The sequence below is a fragment of the Cajanus cajan genome, chromosome 2, assembly GCF_000230855.2.
Source record: "Cajanus cajan strain Asha chromosome 2, NIPB_CcT2T_4, whole genome shotgun sequence".
In the NCBI taxonomy this organism is placed as follows: Eukaryota; Viridiplantae; Streptophyta; class Magnoliopsida; order Fabales; family Fabaceae; genus Cajanus; species Cajanus cajan.
This window is the reverse complement of record NC_138518.1, coordinates 67,696,122-67,715,602: the sequence shown is the minus strand read 5'-3', so window position 1 is coordinate 67,715,602 and position 19,481 is coordinate 67,696,122. Positions and strand designations below refer to the sequence as shown.

The following is a 19,481-nucleotide window of genomic DNA, read 5'->3' as shown; positions in this document are numbered from 1 at the left end:
GAATGAGAAGCTTGAACGACGAAGGAGGGAAAAAGAGAACTCCAATTACTCAGCTAGCAACCCGAATCTACTCCACACCCCCACCTTGAGACAGAATTTTGAGAAGAAGAACAAAAGAGAATTTGAGAGAGTGAAATGTGCAAGTGAGAGTGCTTGAGAGAGAAAGTGAGTTGGGGAAAAAAACAAATCCGTACGGGGGTCTCACAATTACGAGAATCTGAAAAAATACATTACAAAAACTGCTAAGATTTACTTTTTTTTTTTTCAAACTCTCGTAATTATTTTGTTCATAAAAGTATATTGAAAGTGAGTATTTAATTAATTTTATTATTGCGTAATGTGCTTCCCACCAATGATAGGTCCAATTTAACAAATTCATGATCGTTACGACCCACGTATGACCAAACAAAGCGGCGCTTAGTAACTAACAGTAGAGGAATTTACTATTTAGTTGTCTTCGACACCTACAATGAAGACGAGGAGCTATTCCTACTCTTGTCTCTCTAGAATGTGCATGTCTTAGGTCTCTCTCTCATTTGCTTCTTCAGCTAATCTCTAATGGCGACAACTCCTATCACCTGCAACCATACTCATCATGCACTTCCCTGCTTCCTCACACGCTGCAATTCCACTACCATCACATTTTCTCGCACAAAATATCCCCCTTCTACTTCTCTACTCTCTCAGTTTCGCATATTTTGCCAATCCAAGGTAATTCTTTCCTCTACCCTTTTCTGCCAACATGCTCTTTTCGTTAAAAGAGAATTGGAAAATGCTGGCCAGTGTCTAGAACTCTAATTAAAGAATCAAAACTAATTTTTTACATATTATGAAGTGCTAGAGTACACTCCCCCATGCAACTTTAATGTGATTTTCAATAAAAATTTCTATATTTTGATTCAGTGTCAGATGATTAGCAAAGACCCTGAGAAAAGTTATTAAGAAACATTATTTTGATCGAACTTTTTTCACATCTGATGAAAAAGTCAATTGTTATTATCATGTAAGCTTATGAGAAATCATGAATATACGTTATAATATCAGCTGTTCATGTTATCATCAAACTATTGATATAATTCAGCAAAAAAATCAAACTACTGATATTACTTCCTTTACTCTTGTTCACCTCTAGAGGAGCTAAATTCACATTTTTCCCCCTTTAAATGCCATGGTAATTTATTGGGGGTATAAAAACTAGATTTTGGTGAGAAATTTTCATTCAGAAATTGTTCTTATCTAATTTTATTTTCATTAATTTACACACATGTTTTAGCATTCGTTATGCACGGTCACATAATTCAATCATAAACTATCATGTAAGGTAAATTTATTAGTTTTTATAATAATTATCTTAAAAGTCATATCAACAATATTTTTTTATGGTTAACTTAAAACTCCTTTATACCTCCTTTATACCGATAATAGATGACCATTAAACTTAGAAAAAGATCATTATCTAAGATATCTCTGCTGTGTGCAAAACAACTAAGACAAACAATTTCTGCAATATTCACATAGCAAGTGTGTTTAGAGAATGCTAAGCATAATATAATTTTGTTATGATATCCTTGTGCACATGTAGACAGAGACATTGGAGAGAAGAAGGTGCTCCCCTTTTCTAGAAAGTTCATTTCTTTCTGGTAATAATGGTGTGGTCTCAGATGAGTGGAAAGCAGTTCCTGATATTTGGAGATCTTCAGCTGAGAAGTATGGTGATAATGTAGCCTTAATAGATCCATATCATGATCCTCCTACAACTATGACTTATAAACAGGTCATTTTTTCCCCTGTTTATCTGTGCCTTTTTGTCAAATTGTTTTATTTATCATGTATACTGAAAATGTTTTAGAAGCTTTTTTTGGCTCCCTATATATATCTAGTATAGTGACCACGTTTACTAAGATGTAATTATTATTATTTTTAATTCATGTATAAGAAAGAAATATATATGTTTGCTAGGTTGATGGCATGACAACTTATGGTTTTATGACAGATATATTGTGCTGCCTATTTAAAAGCTTTCTTTTGTGTGCATCAGAAAAAAGTTTATTTATTATTTAGTGCTATAATTCCACGATCCGAATTGGTGCTCCATGGCAAACCATGGAAAGTATGAAAGACTTGTAAATTGAATTAAAAATAAAAATAAAAAGTATCGTGGGAGGGGCTAGCAAGAAAAGGCACATTTGGATATCTCTAGAAAAGGTGTTTCGGTATAAACGAAGGAAAACTATTTAAGGACCTGTTTGGATAAGTTTCTTTAGAAGTATTTTTAAGAGAGAAAAATAAGAACGAAAAACAAAATAAACTTTTTCATATTTTAAAACTAGCATATACACAAGTTAATTTTTTTTTTTTAAAGAAAATAATAGGAGAAAATTTCTACAAATTAACTTATACATGAACTAATTTTAATTTACGAAGAAACTTATTTCATTCTTCTTTCTTATTTTTCTCTCCTAGAAGTACTTTTAGAAAAGTTTACCCAATAAATGTTATAAATGTGGAAGGTTTGTTTGTTGAAATGCTTTTTAAAACATTTCACGAGTTTTATTTAGGAATTTAGCATGTAGCAACCCGTGGCAAACTAGGGACGTTTTGTTCAATGAGAAACATGATGGCTTTCTCGTAGTGTTGGAGCTTCCTAATCCTATGTTGTAATCGGTATCTGCTACTTTCAGTGCTCACTCGAAAATAAACTACTTTCATGATTCTTATATCTTTCTTATATTTTGTTCTGTATGAAAAATTCAGTTGGAGCAGGCAATTTTGGATTTTGCAGAAGGCTTGAGAGTTATTGGGATTAAACCTGAAGAGAAGGTTGCACTTTTTTTGGATAATTCATGTCGTTGGCTTGTAGCAGATCAAGGTGCACAAAATTATTTTTCTCCACTTTCAGTGTATTGAGTCTAGGCACAAATCTTATGTGTACAAACTTTTCAAACATAAATAACAACCATAAAATATGATTGTAACATTTCAAAAACTCAATAGTAAATTTTGAGAAATGTATGTAGTGCTTATGAATACATGTGCGAAGGAACTGTTACTGTCATGTTTCCTAAAAATGACCCCCATGTTTTAAAAATTGCTTGATTTGTGAAAGTTACCTCGATCCATTATCATGTGAAAAGGGATTTTTAATTTTTCATACATGCATATATCATAGATGTTGAGCTTAGTGGCAGATTTACAGAGTTTATTATATGCTCATAGATGTTGAGCTTACTGTCATGTGTGTTTTGATAAATACACATTGATCCTAAGGACAACACACTTGTACTATTTGTCTAGGACAGTGCTGTATTTTATCACATCAATGCAATATTTTTTTTGTCTAGGTACGATGGCAAGTGGAGCAATCAATGTGGTAAGAGGCTCAAGGTCATCAGTTGAAGAGCTATTACAAATATACAACCACTCTGAAAGGTTTGTTGATAAACACCTCAAGAATCTTGAATAGTCTGATTATGTTGCTTCAAGATGATCTTTGCACATCCACATATTGTGATTAAGCTTGTTTTAATTGATTGTCACATTTTTTTAAAGTGCTCAATCCGAACTGTTGAACTCAAAAGAGAATTTGTTGATCTGTGCTATTGTTTTGCAGTGTTGCACTAGTGGTGGATAACCCTGAAATGTTTAACCGGGTTGCAAACACATTTTATTCAAGGACTAGCATGAGGTTTGTTGTTTTGCTTTGGAGAGAAAAATCAGACCTGGTTGGTCAAGAAAACAAGCACGTGCCAGTGTTTACTTTCATGGAAGTCATAAATTTGGGACGAGAGAGTCGCCAGGCATTGTCTAATACTCATGATGCTGGTAAGTATCAGGCTCTTACTAAGAATTAGGTTTCAAGTATAGATAAATATGATAAATTTTGGTTTCAGTTATTTATTTATTTATTCTTTTTTTAATGCTCATAGATTTAATATTTTAAAAATGAATCTTAATTTTTTAGTGCTTAGTACGTATGTGAACCACTAAAATCAACTAGTAATAACTAGTATTGGGTAGATATACAAGAACTTAGGAAGTCACCGTAATCTTTCTTATTAATAAAAAAAATATTTTATTTCAATTGTTACTTTAAGTAGTACAAGATAACATGACATGTACACCATGCCATCAATAAATGGGAATTAAAGACCATTTTCAAAAATCAAAACTGTTAAATTTATTTTGACCTAAACGATTAAAACATATTAAGATAAGAATTATGTCCAGCCCATGCCCCTTTCTGTTTCTTCTTCTTCTTCTTTTTCCAGTGAGATGAATGTTCAATAAAAAGTGAACATAGACTGATGTTATTAGTTTCAAAAATGCAATCTTCTTGTTTTGTTCTATTTGATAAAAGGAGAATTTCTATAAAACAAAAAATAGACAAAGATAGAAACAGATGATACCAATTACCACAGCAACACAGAACTGAAGGCAACAAAGTGGTTATCAAGCCAACAGGTTTCTCTAATTGTCTGTTAAACATACCATTTAAGAAACCCATTAGCTATGACCCATAGAAAAATGCCAGAAGAAAATTTCGTCCTTTTTAACTAAGAAGACATCAATAATCAATGTCTGTTTGAAAATATTTGCATTAGCTCAAATCAGCTACACAAGAGTTTGACAATGAAGCATGAAGTTGTCATGTATCATTTTTTTTAATAAAAAATTTAAATTAGGATAAAACATAATTCTATTTAAAGATAAAGTTAATCACCAATTTATTTTTGAATTTTTAGTAAATTACGGATTGTTTATTTCATCTTTAATGTAAGTCACAATCATCTTTAATATAAGTCCGCATGGATATAAATTACAATGAAAATCAAATTAAATCCTAAGTTTTAACTGACAGCAACAGCGAAAGGACTTATTCAACTATTGTACCTAACAATCTTCAATTATTATTTTTATTCCTTCCATGATGACAACTCTAAATTTTTCAATGGTATGATATTGTTCACATTTTAGAAAAAAAAAGAGAGAAGACAAATATGTCTGTATTTATTTAATTATCTAAAGAAGCAGTAATCAAGTGCTATTACATATCTACTTTCTATATTTATTGCAGAACAGCGTTATACTTATGAAGCAATAAACTCTGATAACGTTGCTACTATCATGTATACAAGTGGAACTACCGGCAATCCCAAAGGTGTTATGCTAACCCATCGGAATCTTCTGCATCAGGTTTCATTACAAACCTACCGTAATTAAAGTCACAATAAATTAATTACTCGTGAGTTTAGCACTTTTTTTTTCCAGTAAATTCTCTTAGAAAGGATCACCGTCTAATATTTTTCAAATAATTAAAGGAGTTAATTTCATGTGTACAATGTGACAGGGCAATATTTTTTAAACAATAACTATTTAGTGTAGGAGTTAAAAAAGTAGGGTGTGCGCAATTTTAGGAAACATCGATAGATGTTTATGTAATTTACTCTGAAAATTATTGTGACAATGTTAGAGCTTTTTCAAGCCAATTGGTTCCGGTTGAAGATGATTCTTGGCTTTAAGTTACACTTGAAAAGGAGAATAATTTTTATTGTTATTATTCATGCATATTACATTTTCCTTATACCTATTTATAACAATCTAATCTTCTAAAATAAGGAAATAAGGAAAAATATTCTGAAAAATATCCTAGAAGATTCTATAGATATTTTCTCTAATTAGGAAGATTTTTCCTCTAATTACAACACTCCCCCTCAAGTTGGTAAATGAATATCAATCATTCCCAACTTGCCTACAAGATCTTGAAATCTACCCTGAGGGAGCCCTTTTGTAAAAATATCTGCTATCTGAAGTTCTGTAGGAACATGAGTTGTAATCACAAAGCCTCTGTCTAGATTATCTTTGATGAAATGTCTGTCAATCTCAATGTGTTTGGTCCTATCATGTTGTACTGGATTATGGGCAATGCTCATGGCAGACTTATTGTCACAGTATAGTTGCACGGGATTGTCCACCTTGACTTTAAGGTCATCCAAAATGATTTTCATCCAGAGTCCTTCACACATTCCTTGAGCAAGGGCTCGGAATTCAGCTTCTGTACTAGAACGAGATACTCTATCTTGCTTTTTGCTCCTCCACGTTACGAGACTATCTCCAAGAAACATACAATACCCAGAAGTAGATTTTCTGTCAGTAATAGAACCTGCATAGTCAGCATCAGTATATATTTTCATAGTCAATGTATCTTCCCTTTTGAACAATAACCCCTTTCCTGGACTTGACTTCAAGTACTGGAGAATTTTGTCAACTGCTTGCATGTGTCTCTCTCTTGGATCATGCATAAATTGGCTCACTACACTAACTGCATAAGCAATGTCTGGTCTTGTGTGTGATAGATAAATCAATTTCCCTACCAATCTCTGATATTGGGCCTTCTCTACAGGAGCACTTTCTTCACTTCCAATTCTGTGATTTTGTTCTATAGGAACTGTTGAGGTTCTACATCCCAGCTTCCCTGTTTCTTTGAGGAGATCAAGTACATATTTTCTTTGGGAGATGAAAATTCCATTTTTGGAATAAGCAACCTCTATTCCAAGAAAATACTTGAGTTTTCCTAGGTCTTTCATTTCAAATTGGGCTGCCAATTTTTCTTTTAATGCCAATTTTTCTGTTTCATCATCTCCTGCAATAATCATATCATCCACATAGACAAGAAATAGAGTGAGTTTACCTGTAGAAGAGTGTTTTATGAATAGAGTATGATCTCCTTGGCTTTGTCTATATCCCAAGGAAACCATTACTTTTGTAAATCTTCCAAACCATGCTCTAGGGGATTGCTTAAGACCATACAATGCTTTCTTTAGGAGGCATACCTTGTTTCTTTCATTTTTCACTTCAAAACCTGGGGGAATCTCCATGTACACTTCCTCTTCTAGATTTCCATGAAGAAAGGCATTCTTCACATCCAACTGGTGTAAGTCCCAACCAAAATGAGCAGCCAAAGTGAGAACAACTCGAACTGTATTCATTTTTGCCACTGGGGCAAACGTCTCCTCATAGTCAATCCCATAAGTTTGGGTATAGCCTTTTGCCACCAATCTAGCTTTATATCTTTCTATTGTCCCATCTGCCTTATGTTTCACTGTGAATATCCATCTACACCCTACTGCCTTCTTGTCTCTTGGCTTATCAACAATCTCCCAAGTTGAATTTATTTCTAATGCATTCATCTCTTCTTTCATGGCTTGAGTCCAATGTTCAAGTTTCATGGCCTCCTGGATTGAGGTAGGAATTTCTGTGACATCAATGGCAGCAATAAAGCTTATGTGCTTATCAGAGAGATTGTTAGTGCAAACATACTGAGAAATAGGATATTTAGCACATGATCTTCTTTCCTTTCTCAATGCAATGGGTAAGTCCTCAGTAATACTTACCTCCTCACTGTTATCTTCAAGGATCCTCACCTCTGGATTAGACAATTTTTCTTGCTCGAGAGTCGAAGTGGGTTGTTTTCTTCTTTCATATTTTTTGCCAAAAAATTTGTCTTCCTCTTCTTTCGCTTCTTCCTCATTGTGGACCATGGTAGCTTCATTGCTTAGATCTTGGGCATCCTGCAAAGACAAATATGGTAATGACAAAAAGGAGAGCTCCTCCACTTCAAGTGCTTTCTCCCCCTGAAGTGGTGGACTAGCATAAAAGGATTGTGTTTCCTGAAAGGTGACATCCATGGTGATAAAGACGCAACGACTCTAAGGATGATAACATTTGTACCCTTTTTTATTAGAAGGATACCCAATAAAGACACATTTAAGAGTTTTGGGATCTAATTTACTACGATTAGGATGATGAGAGTGAACAAAAACAGTACATCCAAAGACTCGACTAGGTAGACTCGATATTAGAGGGCAAGAGGGAACAAAAGACAATAGAGACTCTATAGGACTAATGCCATTTAAGATACGTGTGGGTAACCTGTTGATGAGATATGTGGCAGTTAACACAGCTTCTCCCCAGTAATTTTTTGGAACAGACATTTGAAAAAGAAGAGCTCTAGTTACTTCTAGAAGATGACGATTCTTTCTTTCTGCAACCCTGTTTTGTTGAGGGGTATTTACACATGTTAGTTCATGAACAATACCATTATGAGACAAAAAATTAAGAAATTCATGATTCACATATTCAGTACCATTATCAGACCTGATTCTTTTGATATTTTTTCCAAATTGATTTTGGACCAGACGGAAAAAATTAACAAAGATTTGGAAAACTTCTTATTTATTTTTCATAAGGTATGTCCATGTGACACGGGTACAATCGTCAATAAAGGTAACAAACCATCTAGCTCCGGAAATAGATTCTACGACAGGTCCCCAAACATCAGAGTGAATTAAATCAAATGGAGAAGTACTCTTTTTATTACTAATAGGATAGGATGCACGATGGTGTTTTGACAATTGACAAATATCACAATTAAAAGACTCAATAGACTCCTTAGTAAACAAATGAGGAAATAAGGATTTAAGAAGGTTGAATGAAGGATGCCCAAGCCTTTTATGATGTAGCCATATTTGGGAATTTGCCCATGTTTCAGATGTAGCTTGTTGACTCATGATTTTTGTTTTGTTTTGGTCATCAGATTCCAACAAATACAACCCACTCTGCTCTTTAACAATTAAAATCGTCTTCCCCGTAGCAAGGTTCTGAAAAACACAATGAGTTGAGAAAAATGTTACTAAACAATTTAAATCTTTTGTGAGCTTTTGCACATAGATAAGATTATTAGCTAATTGTGGAACATGTAAAACATCCTTTAATACAATAGATGATTCCAAAATTATATTCCCAGAGCCGCATATGGGTACACCTTGACCATTCGCAACTGTAATAAGTTGTTCTCTATTCCTTTGAATATATGATTTGAAGATCATATGAAAAGGTGTCATATGATCAGTTGCTCCTGAATCAAGAATCCAAATACCTTGAGACACAGGACCCACAGTATGGAGAGAACTCTTACCTTTCATGGATAGAGTACATGGTCCAGAGGGCTTACTTATTGATTCAATCATTCCTTTCAAACGATCTAGTTCCTCTTTAAAAGCTTTCATCTCAAAAAATCTGATGGTGGTAACTTAATGGATTGATTCGACAACTCTGTCTGTGGCGACAACGATGAGTGGGCCGTGGAACGGACTTAGGAGGCTCCGGCGACCAGTTCTGTGACAGCAGCGGCGAGTGGGTCTCGTCGGAGCTAGGAGCGTGGGAAGTCACCGGAAAAGGAACAAAACTCAAAACTCAGATCTACTCAAATCTGTGCCAAATGGGACGTCACCGACCCGTGGAATGGACTCAGGAGGCTTCGGCGACTCTTTCTGTGGCGGCGGCGACGAGTGAGTCTCGCCAGAGCTAGGCGCGTGGGCTACACGTGCTGGTGACGGTGGCGGCGCGTGGAGGCGTATTTCCCGGAGCGAATTTCGGCGTTGTGTTCGCCGGAGTTGGGCGCACCTTTCTGCCCTATCAACGACCCCAACGGCTACGGCGGCAGCCGTAGTGGCCGGACAGCGTCGGCGGTGGCTACTGTTTGCAGCGGAAACGGAGCTCCCAAGATCAGGAGCTCTGATACCAACTTGAAAAGGAGAATAATTTTTATTATTATTATTCATGCATATTACATTTTCCTTATACCTATTTGTAACAATCTAATCTTCTAAAATAAGGAAATAAGGAAAAATATTCTGAAAAATATCCTAGAAGATTCTATAGATATTTTCTCTAATTAGGAAGATTTTTCCTCTAATTACAATAGTTACCCTTGATGATGCTGTTTTGATTATCAATTTCTAGATACAAAACTTATGGGACATTGTGCCAGCTAAAGTAGGAGATAGGTTTCTAAGCATGCTGCCACCTTGGCATGCATACGAAAGAGCTTGTGAGTATTTCATTTTCACACATGGTATTGAGCAAGTATACACAACCGTGAAGAAACTCAAGATATTATTATTTTTTACTTTGATCATAAACATTGTGGAAATGTGGCTTCGTACACAGTTATAGTGTGGCTTCAATATCAGGGGCTGAAAAAGAAAAATAAAAATTTAGAGGATATGCTACAAGAGTTTGGAAATGAACAATTCTCATATTTATTATGAGTTTTAAAAGTTTTAAAAAAATATTTATCATTATTTATTTCATAAAAGTAGTTATATCATAATTTAAGTTATTTTTATTCTCATAGAAATGAAGATGGAAAAATTATATTTTTATGAGAATGTGAGAAGTTATTATGTAATTAAACTATAATTTTCATTCTAACTTTTATTTTTTATTTTAACTATTTTAAATTAAAAATATTCTTATGAATGTCTAAATCTAACCAAACACATTTTTAAGTATTCTTAAAAATAACATTTTTGGGTATAATATTCTTAAGAATATTATTCTCATGAATATCAATCCGTGAAACAAAGACCTTCTAAACGTTAAATTTTCTTCAAATAATCGATGAATTATGTCTTAGGTTAACAACAATAAATGATAATTATTATTATTAGATATTAGATGATAAAAGGCAACGCATTACTACATATGCTAAATCGGTTATTTTGTTTTTTTATGGGTTAAATTAATCGATAGGTCCTTAAAATTATTTTAAAAAAACTTAATGAAGTTTCTAAACTAAAAAAAATTATGATTGGGTCATTTGTCTTGTAAATTTTTTATTACCTAGTCCATAAGGTTTTTAAAACCGTCACAAATCGTCTTTTTCTGTTGATTGCAAACCACCACTAACTAACCTTAAGGACTTATTTTTTTAGTTTAAGGATCAATTAGAACTTACTTTAATTTGGAGACTTCATTAAAAATTCCCAAATATTTTAAGGACGTACAAATTAATTTAACCCTTTTTATACACATCACATGTATATAACATGCTCCTCTCCTTTCTTACTTTCTAGGACGATTTGGAACGCTATCAACCACATTACTTGATTTCTGCTCCTTTAGTTTTTGAAACATTGTACAGGTAAATCCTTAGTAGTTGAGTGAATGCACACTGAATTGATGATATTTCATATATCTAGAAGCTTGCTTCTTTTTCCCCTTGGTATTGGAATATGGTGTATTTTGTCAAAATTGTAAACCATTCAGTGTATTTTTGAATAATTGATGTTATGAGGTGAGTGAGGGTATGTTTAGTTTCACATGAAACATGTCCAGAATCATTTCTGTTGTATCCAAAATGATTGGAATTACGTTTGTAGTATGTTTGACTATTAACATAATTGATTTCAAGAAGTGAAAATTCACATCCAATTGGAAGCAACTATTAGTAGCTTCAATCAATTCTGAAATTTTATTTATCCATATTTATAATTATACACTCAAAATCAAGTCTACAAATTCAAGTTGATTCTAAATTAATTATATCAATGCATTTCCAAACACACCGAGGGTTGGTAGAGATGACCGGAAAATTCCTGGAATCTGTAGGGTGTTATAATATGAGTCAAGGTTTTGTTATTGTGCTGTAGAAATATATGTTGCTTGAAAGCATGTTTGAACTAAATTAACTAACAAAAAAATTTTAAAAAACTAATAGATTAACCCACTTTATGGTGAGTTGCACCTCGGAAATCAACTAATTACAGGCATCATTTTATAAAGTGGTCTCAATCCTCTATACATTTGTTAAACATCAATTAGTTCTTGTTGGAGGACAAGTCCCACATTGACATTGGTGGGTTAGAAATTTTTTTAAGTTTATATAAGCGAGATGGCCTCAAATACAAAGTTTCACGATTTTTTGGACAATCAGGCTACTCCAGCTAAGGACTGACACATTCTATCCCTCACTCTTAGACAAGGCCACTACACATTCTAATAGTTCCAAATGAAAAGTTTAATGCTAAAGGAAATTTTACTTATTATGAAGAAATCTATGTTCTTGTTTTTGATGCTGCTGCTGATATGAGTGATATTTTGGGATTTTCTATTTGGAGATTGTTTCTCTGGAGCATAACTTTCACTGATTTTGTTGGTTGTTTCCTCTGCAGTGGAATCATGAAGCAGATATCTAATAGTTCAGTTGTTAGAAAGCTTGTTGCACTAACATTCATAAGGATCAGCATAGCATACATGGAGTATAAACGTATCTATGAGGTTTAGGCATCTGTTCCTTTTGTCTGATTTAGTGATTGATAGGCTACTGTTTTACTGTGAAAAGAGTAAGAGGAAAAATACTCGCTAGATTATTCAAATATTGATCATTGACTGTTTTCTTTCATTGATAATAATTGATTTATAAACAAAATAGGGTGCCAATCATTGGCTACCCGCACTTCCTGGAAACAAAAAAAAGAATCTGATAAAAAAAAATTGCAACAAAATTGTAAAATAAAAGGCTAATGGCAGTTATAGATATCATTCTGACGTGTCATTTAGAACCTTCTATATATGCATCATAGTATCTATCATCTTCAAACAAAGTCATGTAAATTACTGGGTCTTCTGGGTCAGGGTACTATCAGTGATTTCTAAAGTGTTTAACATGTTTGATCAGGCCTATTGTGATTCTCAATGGAGTTCCTCTTTGGATAGAATAACTCTTCATGACCCATTATCTAATTTATCTGTTTTCTTTCCATTCTGTTTTTTTTCTTGCTTTTGGAAATTCTCTCCTAATAACTTCTTATTTTTATCCAAAATAAAAGTAAAAAAGGTAAACAACATGATGATCTAGCAAAGTTACCATTGAGTTATCTTTAAGATTGCAAATTTTCATTTTTTTGTTGTTTGCATTGGTTTATTTTTCCTTATCGTCACCCAAGACTTATGAAGCAAGTTGCTTGAATGAGGAGTGGTATCATTGGTAAAAATTCTTTGGAAATTACAAAATGATGAATAGGTTGCTTGAATAAAATTCTTTCTAACACAGTCTATCATTGCTTGAATAGTTTGCTAGAATTCCTTCCAACTTAATATATAATATGCTAATGTAAAAGGTCTATTGTTGTGAATCATCTATTATTAAATGATTTTGTTGCTTCGTCTACATTTCATACAATGTCCTAGCTCAGGAGTTTCCTTATAGATCATCACTTTGGAGGCTAAGCCCTGGTAGTTAGGACTCCAAAAACTTTCTCTTAGATAACATTGTGAATCAAGTCCAATGAGAAGAATAGAAATTTGAATTTATGGAACTTCCTCATTTGTTTCCTCAAATCAAAACTCTAAAGTGTCTTTGTGCCTGGTTGATTGCATCTGCAACTTACCTATACTTGCACTCTATCTAATTGATTGTATAATTATTTTTTATTTTTTTGTTTTATGACAAGTTTAAACAAGTATACGAATATTGCAATACTAATTCTCACCAAAAATATTTCTCTTACTAAATTTCAAATATGTTTATAGGGTAAATGTCTAACAAAGAATAAGGAGCAGGCTTCCTACGTCTATTCAATGTTGGAGTGGCTTTGGGCCAGAATTATTGCCACAATATTACTTCCCGTTCATTTTCTGGCAAAGAAACTTGTCTACAATAAAATCCATTCAGCTATTGGAATATCAAGGTTTTGTTTTCTTCTTCACCATTATCTTATAATACTTATATTGTATGGTTGTCTTTGTTTTATTCTTGCCTTGTTTTGTTAAGTGCAATACTCTGTCTTTCTCTTGAAAAAAGTTATAGGAAAATAATGAAAAAGGAATTCTGGGTAAATACTTTTAGTTTTGAAATCTCTTAACTAGATCGTGATGTTTAAAGAATGATAAGGGGTTAATCAGTTTGTATTAACTAACTAATTCATAATATTCTTACCTTAGATTGCTCCATAAACATGTATCTTTATCAGCCTTTTCGCTAAGGGCTAGTGATCATCCCCCTTTCTCTTTCTTGTGGTGCCTTGTCAATGATACTAGTCACTGTGGTAGAGGTCCTTCTAAGTTGCATCAGCTATATAAGTAAGAAGTACAGTGTGGAAGTCTGCTACGGCCCCTTTGATTATGTGAAAACAAGAGAGTTCTCAAGCAAGGAGTTTATGAAATTCAAGACCCCAAGCATGGTTCCTTTTGAAAGAATACAATTGTGCATTAACTTCTGCAAATGATTAAGAGTCTGTTTGGATATATATATTTAGAAACACTTTAGAAAGCTTTTTTATAGGAAAATACTCTTTATTTTCAGTAGAAGCCCTAAAAAAAAGCTTCTATCTTCTATCCAAACAGGTTTTTTAAGACATCCTGATGGAATAAATTATAAATGTCAAGGGTGGTCCTACTAGTCTTATTTCCTCTTTTACCTTATTTTTCGTTGAATTGTGGTTTTGTTGAGTATATTCTTTCTTTTACCTTTCTTAGGGTCGGCCTTGGTCCTGAGCTTTGAGATATATGTTATTCATCTAAACTATGCACCATATTGTTTTATTATTCATGATTTTGGAAATTGATGTTTGATGAGAGAAACTACTTGGTTTTCTACAGGCTGGAATAAGTGGTGGTGGTAGTTTGCCTTGGGAAGTCGATAAATTTTTTGAGGTCTGATATTTCAAACATGTGTAACTTGTGGACATTTTTTTTTGGAATCTATTTATCATTGACATTTTTTTTTTATAACATGCAGGCAATTGGTGTGAAAGTGCAGAATGGATATGGTTTAACAGAAACTTCACCAGTTATTGCTGCTCGACGACCTGGATGTAATGTAAGCAATGTATCAAATGCATTGAAAATTGAAGAATGATAGCAATGGTCTCTTTATCAATTGGTGAAAATCACATGTGTGTCACTAAGTCATGCCGGTCTTACTATTCATTGGAACAAATTCACCCATTATAAAGTGTGTTAAGTTAAAATAATATGTTGATAGTTTTTCCTTCATCTGCAACAATTGGTTATAGTAAAATAAAAGAAAGACATATATACCAATATATATCTTTCTTTTATTTTCCCTTAGTTTCTGTTTGATTTTTTATTTTTAATAAAATTCTTCACTTAATCTGTTAAGAGCACAATGTCCAACCTTTTGTTAGATGTATCTATCATCATAACATTCATAATAATTGCACATTTTGCATTCTTTTGATTAGTTGTAAATTGAGTCAGCAAAGAGTGGTGCATTTATCTGAGAATGTTACAGATACAATCTTTTGAAGGTTCTCGGATCTGTTGGGCATCGGATTCATCAAGCAGAATTCAAAGTAGTGGATTCTGAAACTGATGAAGTTCTTCCTCCTGGTTCAAAGGGCATTTTGAAAATCAGGGGTCCACAAGTGATGAAAGGATACTTCAAGGTAATTTGCTTTGTCAGAATGCGAACATGTTTTCCCCCACAGTTATGAGAGTGAGAATGCATTCATGTTCATTTGGTTTTTCTTCTTGTGTGTGTACAAAATAGTTGAGGGATTGAACTCTAGATCTTCTTTATTGTTTATTTCATTATTTGTATAACTAAGCCAACTCTCATTGGCAGTGGAGTTGCAGTTTTATCATGCATCATCAAACACCTTTTCCATGGCATTCTATCAACCTATTTCATAAATAGAGGAGTCAAAAACATGCTTTATGCACATCATGCGGTCTTATTGATGTTTTCTGGATGAAATTGTGATAGTTATGTGTCTTGTTCTTGTATTAGAATCCTTTAGCTACAAAAATGGCCTTAGATGAGGATGGCTGGCTGGATACTGGTGATATAGGATGGATTGTTCCCCATCATTCAACTGGGCGGAGTCGTAACTCTGGTGGTGTGGTTGTTGTAGAAGGTCGTGCAAAAGACACTATTGTGCTTTCAACAGGTACAAGTATAATAGAAGTTTCAAAACAATGTAATCTATTTAGCATGGAATCTTAAGATTGTGTCTCTACTCTGTCTGTGTATGCACGTTTTCCACAATTTTCATCCAGTAAGAATGTGAAACAAAGGACACTGCCAATAAAAGGAACCTTGTGTTCAAGTAAACAGGTTTAAATTGAAAAGCTCCCTATACTTCTGCTGCTGGAAGAGAAGTTCTTTCTAATTATACCGATAAAATTTTATTTTATCTTCAATCATATGACACTCCCCAAAACTACAGTGGTGAAAGCCTTGTGCACTTGTGCTTGCCATGTTTTTCTTTTTATATATCCTATAATTTTTTTAAGTGTTCAATGGGATTTTTAGCACATTGTAAAGGTTGTTAATTGGTTCTACTTCATAATATTTTCACAAATTTTGCATTTGAATATATGCTTACATTGTATATACTATATACATATGTTGTATTGCATTTGCATGTACTATGTAAAGTACAATTCTATGATGTTCAACACGAGTTAAAAACAATAATGAATAATAAACAATATTATAAATAAGTTATAAGCTAAGTTGTTCTTAAAAACACAAATGAGTAGGACAAGATCCTGTGCTTGAATTTGTTTATTAAGTTGTTGAATTTTGTTCAACCTTGTTTTTACACCGGTTTGATCACACCCTTGAAAAACATAGAACTTGAAGAAGAGACTGAACGAAGTTTTGAGCATATAAAAATTCTTTCAATTTATATTTTTAAGCTCCTATTACTCAATTAGTTTTTTTTTTAACATAATCATATAATGTTTAAAAAAAAACCATTTTTTAAACATCAATTGCAACTTTTCCCTGTGCACAAAATCCTTATGATTACCAGTCTTAATTTTCCTTTTTTGAGTATTAACCACTGGTTATAATAAACGAAGGTGAAAATGTTGAACCGGCTGAACTTGAAGCAGCTGCAATGAGGAGTAGCATAATTCAACAAATTATTGTTGTTGGCCAGGTGAATTCTTGATTTCTTTCAAATTTTTTTATAGCTGAAGTACTATATATTGTAAAATTTTCACTCTTCAACTAATAAAAAATCATTATCCATACAACTTTTAAGGTAGTTATTATAAAAATTAATAAATTTATCATACATGGTGGTTGGTGTTCGAACGATAATGTAAATCTGATTTGCACGGTTAGTGCATGGTCTTTTTTCTCTCTAGTGATTTAACTTCTTGGTAATATCTGTAACATATAGGATAAGCGACGTCTGGGTGCTGTAATTGTTCCTAACAGAGAAGAAGCCTTGAATGTAGCAAGGAAGTTATCAGTTATAGATTCAAAGAGTTCAGATGTTAGTGAGGAAAGAGTGAAGAGCCTAATATATAAAGAATTAAAGACCTGGTAAGACTTGGTTTCACATCTTTCTTGTAATGAATGCAAGAAAAAGTTTATGCTTGTTCAAATATCTATGTGGTATGTTAGTGATTGGCAGTTAAAGGATTTAATTGCTGATATAAGGTACATTATATACTTATGTTTCTGGATGACCAAAAAAGAATGGAAACGAAAGAAAAAGTTCTCATGTTCCTTTTATGGTGTTGTTCACTAACTGTCCTATTCATCATCCTATTCATCATGCAGGATGTCAGAATCTTCATTTCAAATTGGACCAATCCTTCTTGTGAATGAACCCTTCACGGTTAGATTTGGAATTCAAAGTAGCAGTATATTGTATGTTATTGACATCAGAAAACTGACATGATTTTCTCCAATGACAGATTGATAATGGTCTAATGACACCTACTTTGAAAATTCGAAGAGATAGAGTTGTGGCTCAATACAGGGAACAAATAGACAATCTATACAAGTAACTTAACTGAGTGTCAATGCCATCATCAACAATACAGAATGAGAGATACTGTTCTCAATAATACATTGAAGTTGATGTGTTAAGTTATTGACTTGAACTAAAAGATGATTGTCCGCTAAAATTCAAGTTAAAATGCTTGTTACTGAAAATGTCTTAGATTTTCAAAGCGATAAAACGCGTTTTCATAAAAGGCTTAAATCATTTCTCAGTCCAGTAAAATAGTGAATTTTTTATTTTAGTTCCTTTAAATTTTTTTGTTTTATTTTTGTCTTTGTATTTTTTTTTTTTCGTTTTTGCTGTCAAATTAACCATCAAATCTAATGAAAAAAAGGTAAAAACATAAATTCAAAGACCAAAATAGGAAAAAGAGTAAAATGAGAACCATTAAAATTTGGAATGATTAAGACGAAAATAACTAAAATTAGGAAGATTAAAACAAAATAATTAGAATTAAGAAAATTAAAATTAAAATAATCTTAATCATTTTAAAGAGACTAAACTTGTATTTAATCTAAAGTTATAATGTTTAAATTTTAATTTGCCCCTATCAAGAGTAAAAATCTTAATTTTCAATGACCATCTAAACAAAATTAAACATAAAACTCCATAAATATTTTCTAATAAAGTTGCAATTAACTTAAGTTATAAAGGAAATATATCAAATGGAGAACAACAAGAGTGAACATAAAATATGATAAAAAAATGTTAACATGAGTAGTAACATGCGAGCATGAAATAATAAAAAGTTTTTTTTAATGTTATATATAAGAGATATTGGTGTGATATGTAAAATATATATATATATATATATATATATATTAATGAAATTTTGTTTATTCTTCACGTGAATTTTATTATTTAAAAGCTTAAATTTTATAAATTTGACCCAAATAAATATTTATTCCCTAGAAAATAAAGTTGATCTCATTTTAATCCTTTTAATTTTAGCTAGTTTTATTTTGATCTGCTCAATGTTCAGTTGTTTTCGTTTTAGTACTCTCAAATTTATGTTGTTTTTATTTTCATTCTTTTTTATTTTAGTCCTTTACATTTTCTTATTTTTCTATTTTACTCCCGTAATTTTTTGTTTACTTTTTCTGCTAAATTTAACGGTTAATTTGACAATAAAGATGAAAATGAAACAATTTTTTTACCCGGACAAAAATTAAAAAAAAAAAAAAAAGTAAGAAAACCTTATTTTCATGGACTGAAAAATTATTCCAAAAAAAAAAAGCGTGTTATAACTAATTTTAATGAAAGTGAAATATAGTTGTTTTTGGGTAAACCTAAGGATGTCCAACTCATCCATCTAACATTAGCATTGTTAATTTTAACGGTTCAAATTTTATAAATTGGACCAAATATATTTTGAGGATATATTTAGATTATGTTTCTGGTTGTTCTAACTTGATTAAATGTCTTATATTATTTTAAAAAGTCTAAACTTTTGAATAAATATATATTAATAATAACTTTTAGCTTAAATATAATGTAAATCTGTTGTTTACTTCTCAAATTTAACATTAATCTTTAGTTTTGTAATTTGAAAAAAATATAAAAATTCTGGTGTCCAAATGTCTTTACCAAAAATATATTTGATTAATTAACAATATAAAACTATTTTATACTATCAATGTATCATTATTAAATTAAAAAAAATTATATATAATATTATTATATGAGTCGAATTGATCCAAACTTATTCTAAACTCGACCCATTTTCACGTGAAGTTGTTAACTAGGATCATTGTTTTTAGAAATTTTAATTTAACTTCCTTTAAGAGTTCAAATACATAGCTTGATTTTAATTTATCAGAAAAATATATTCGTTTATCTTTTGTAATTCTTCTTTTGTATTTATTGAGA

At 32.1% G+C, this 19,481-nt stretch overlaps 1 protein-coding gene across 1 annotated transcript; it reads left to right on the top strand.

The window, feature by feature from the left end:
- The first annotated feature begins 412 nt into the window (after positions 1 to 412).
- On the top strand, positions 413 to 17,853 carry LOC109806789 (putative acyl-activating enzyme 16, chloroplastic). Its single transcript, XM_083068793.1, has 17 exons — positions 413 to 711; positions 1,583 to 1,774; positions 2,755 to 2,869; positions 3,342 to 3,429; positions 3,611 to 3,822; positions 5,075 to 5,193; positions 9,802 to 9,951; positions 10,917 to 10,984; positions 12,015 to 12,120; positions 14,443 to 14,496; positions 14,582 to 14,662; positions 15,114 to 15,251; positions 15,596 to 15,755; positions 16,675 to 16,754; positions 17,001 to 17,146; positions 17,387 to 17,444; positions 17,524 to 17,853. The coding sequence occupies exons 1-17, from the start codon at positions 559 to 561 to the stop codon at positions 17,614 to 17,616; spliced, it is 2,013 nt and encodes a 670-aa protein (XP_082924919.1). The 5' UTR covers positions 413 to 558; the 3' UTR covers positions 17,617 to 17,853.
- Positions 17,854 to 19,481: the final 1,628 nt, after the last annotated feature.

Coding starts and splice junctions, on each gene's coding strand:
- LOC109806789 (XM_083068793.1), top strand. CDS start 559: ATGGCGACAACTCCTATCACCTGCAACCATACTCATCATGCACTTCCC. Junction 14,497..14,581: donor AAGTCGATAAATTTTTTGAG/GTCTGATATTTC, acceptor TATAACATGCAG/GCAATTGGTGTGAAAGTGCA. Junction 16,755..17,000: donor AAATTATTGTTGTTGGCCAG/GTGAATTCTTGA, acceptor TGTAACATATAG/GATAAGCGACGTCTGGGTGC.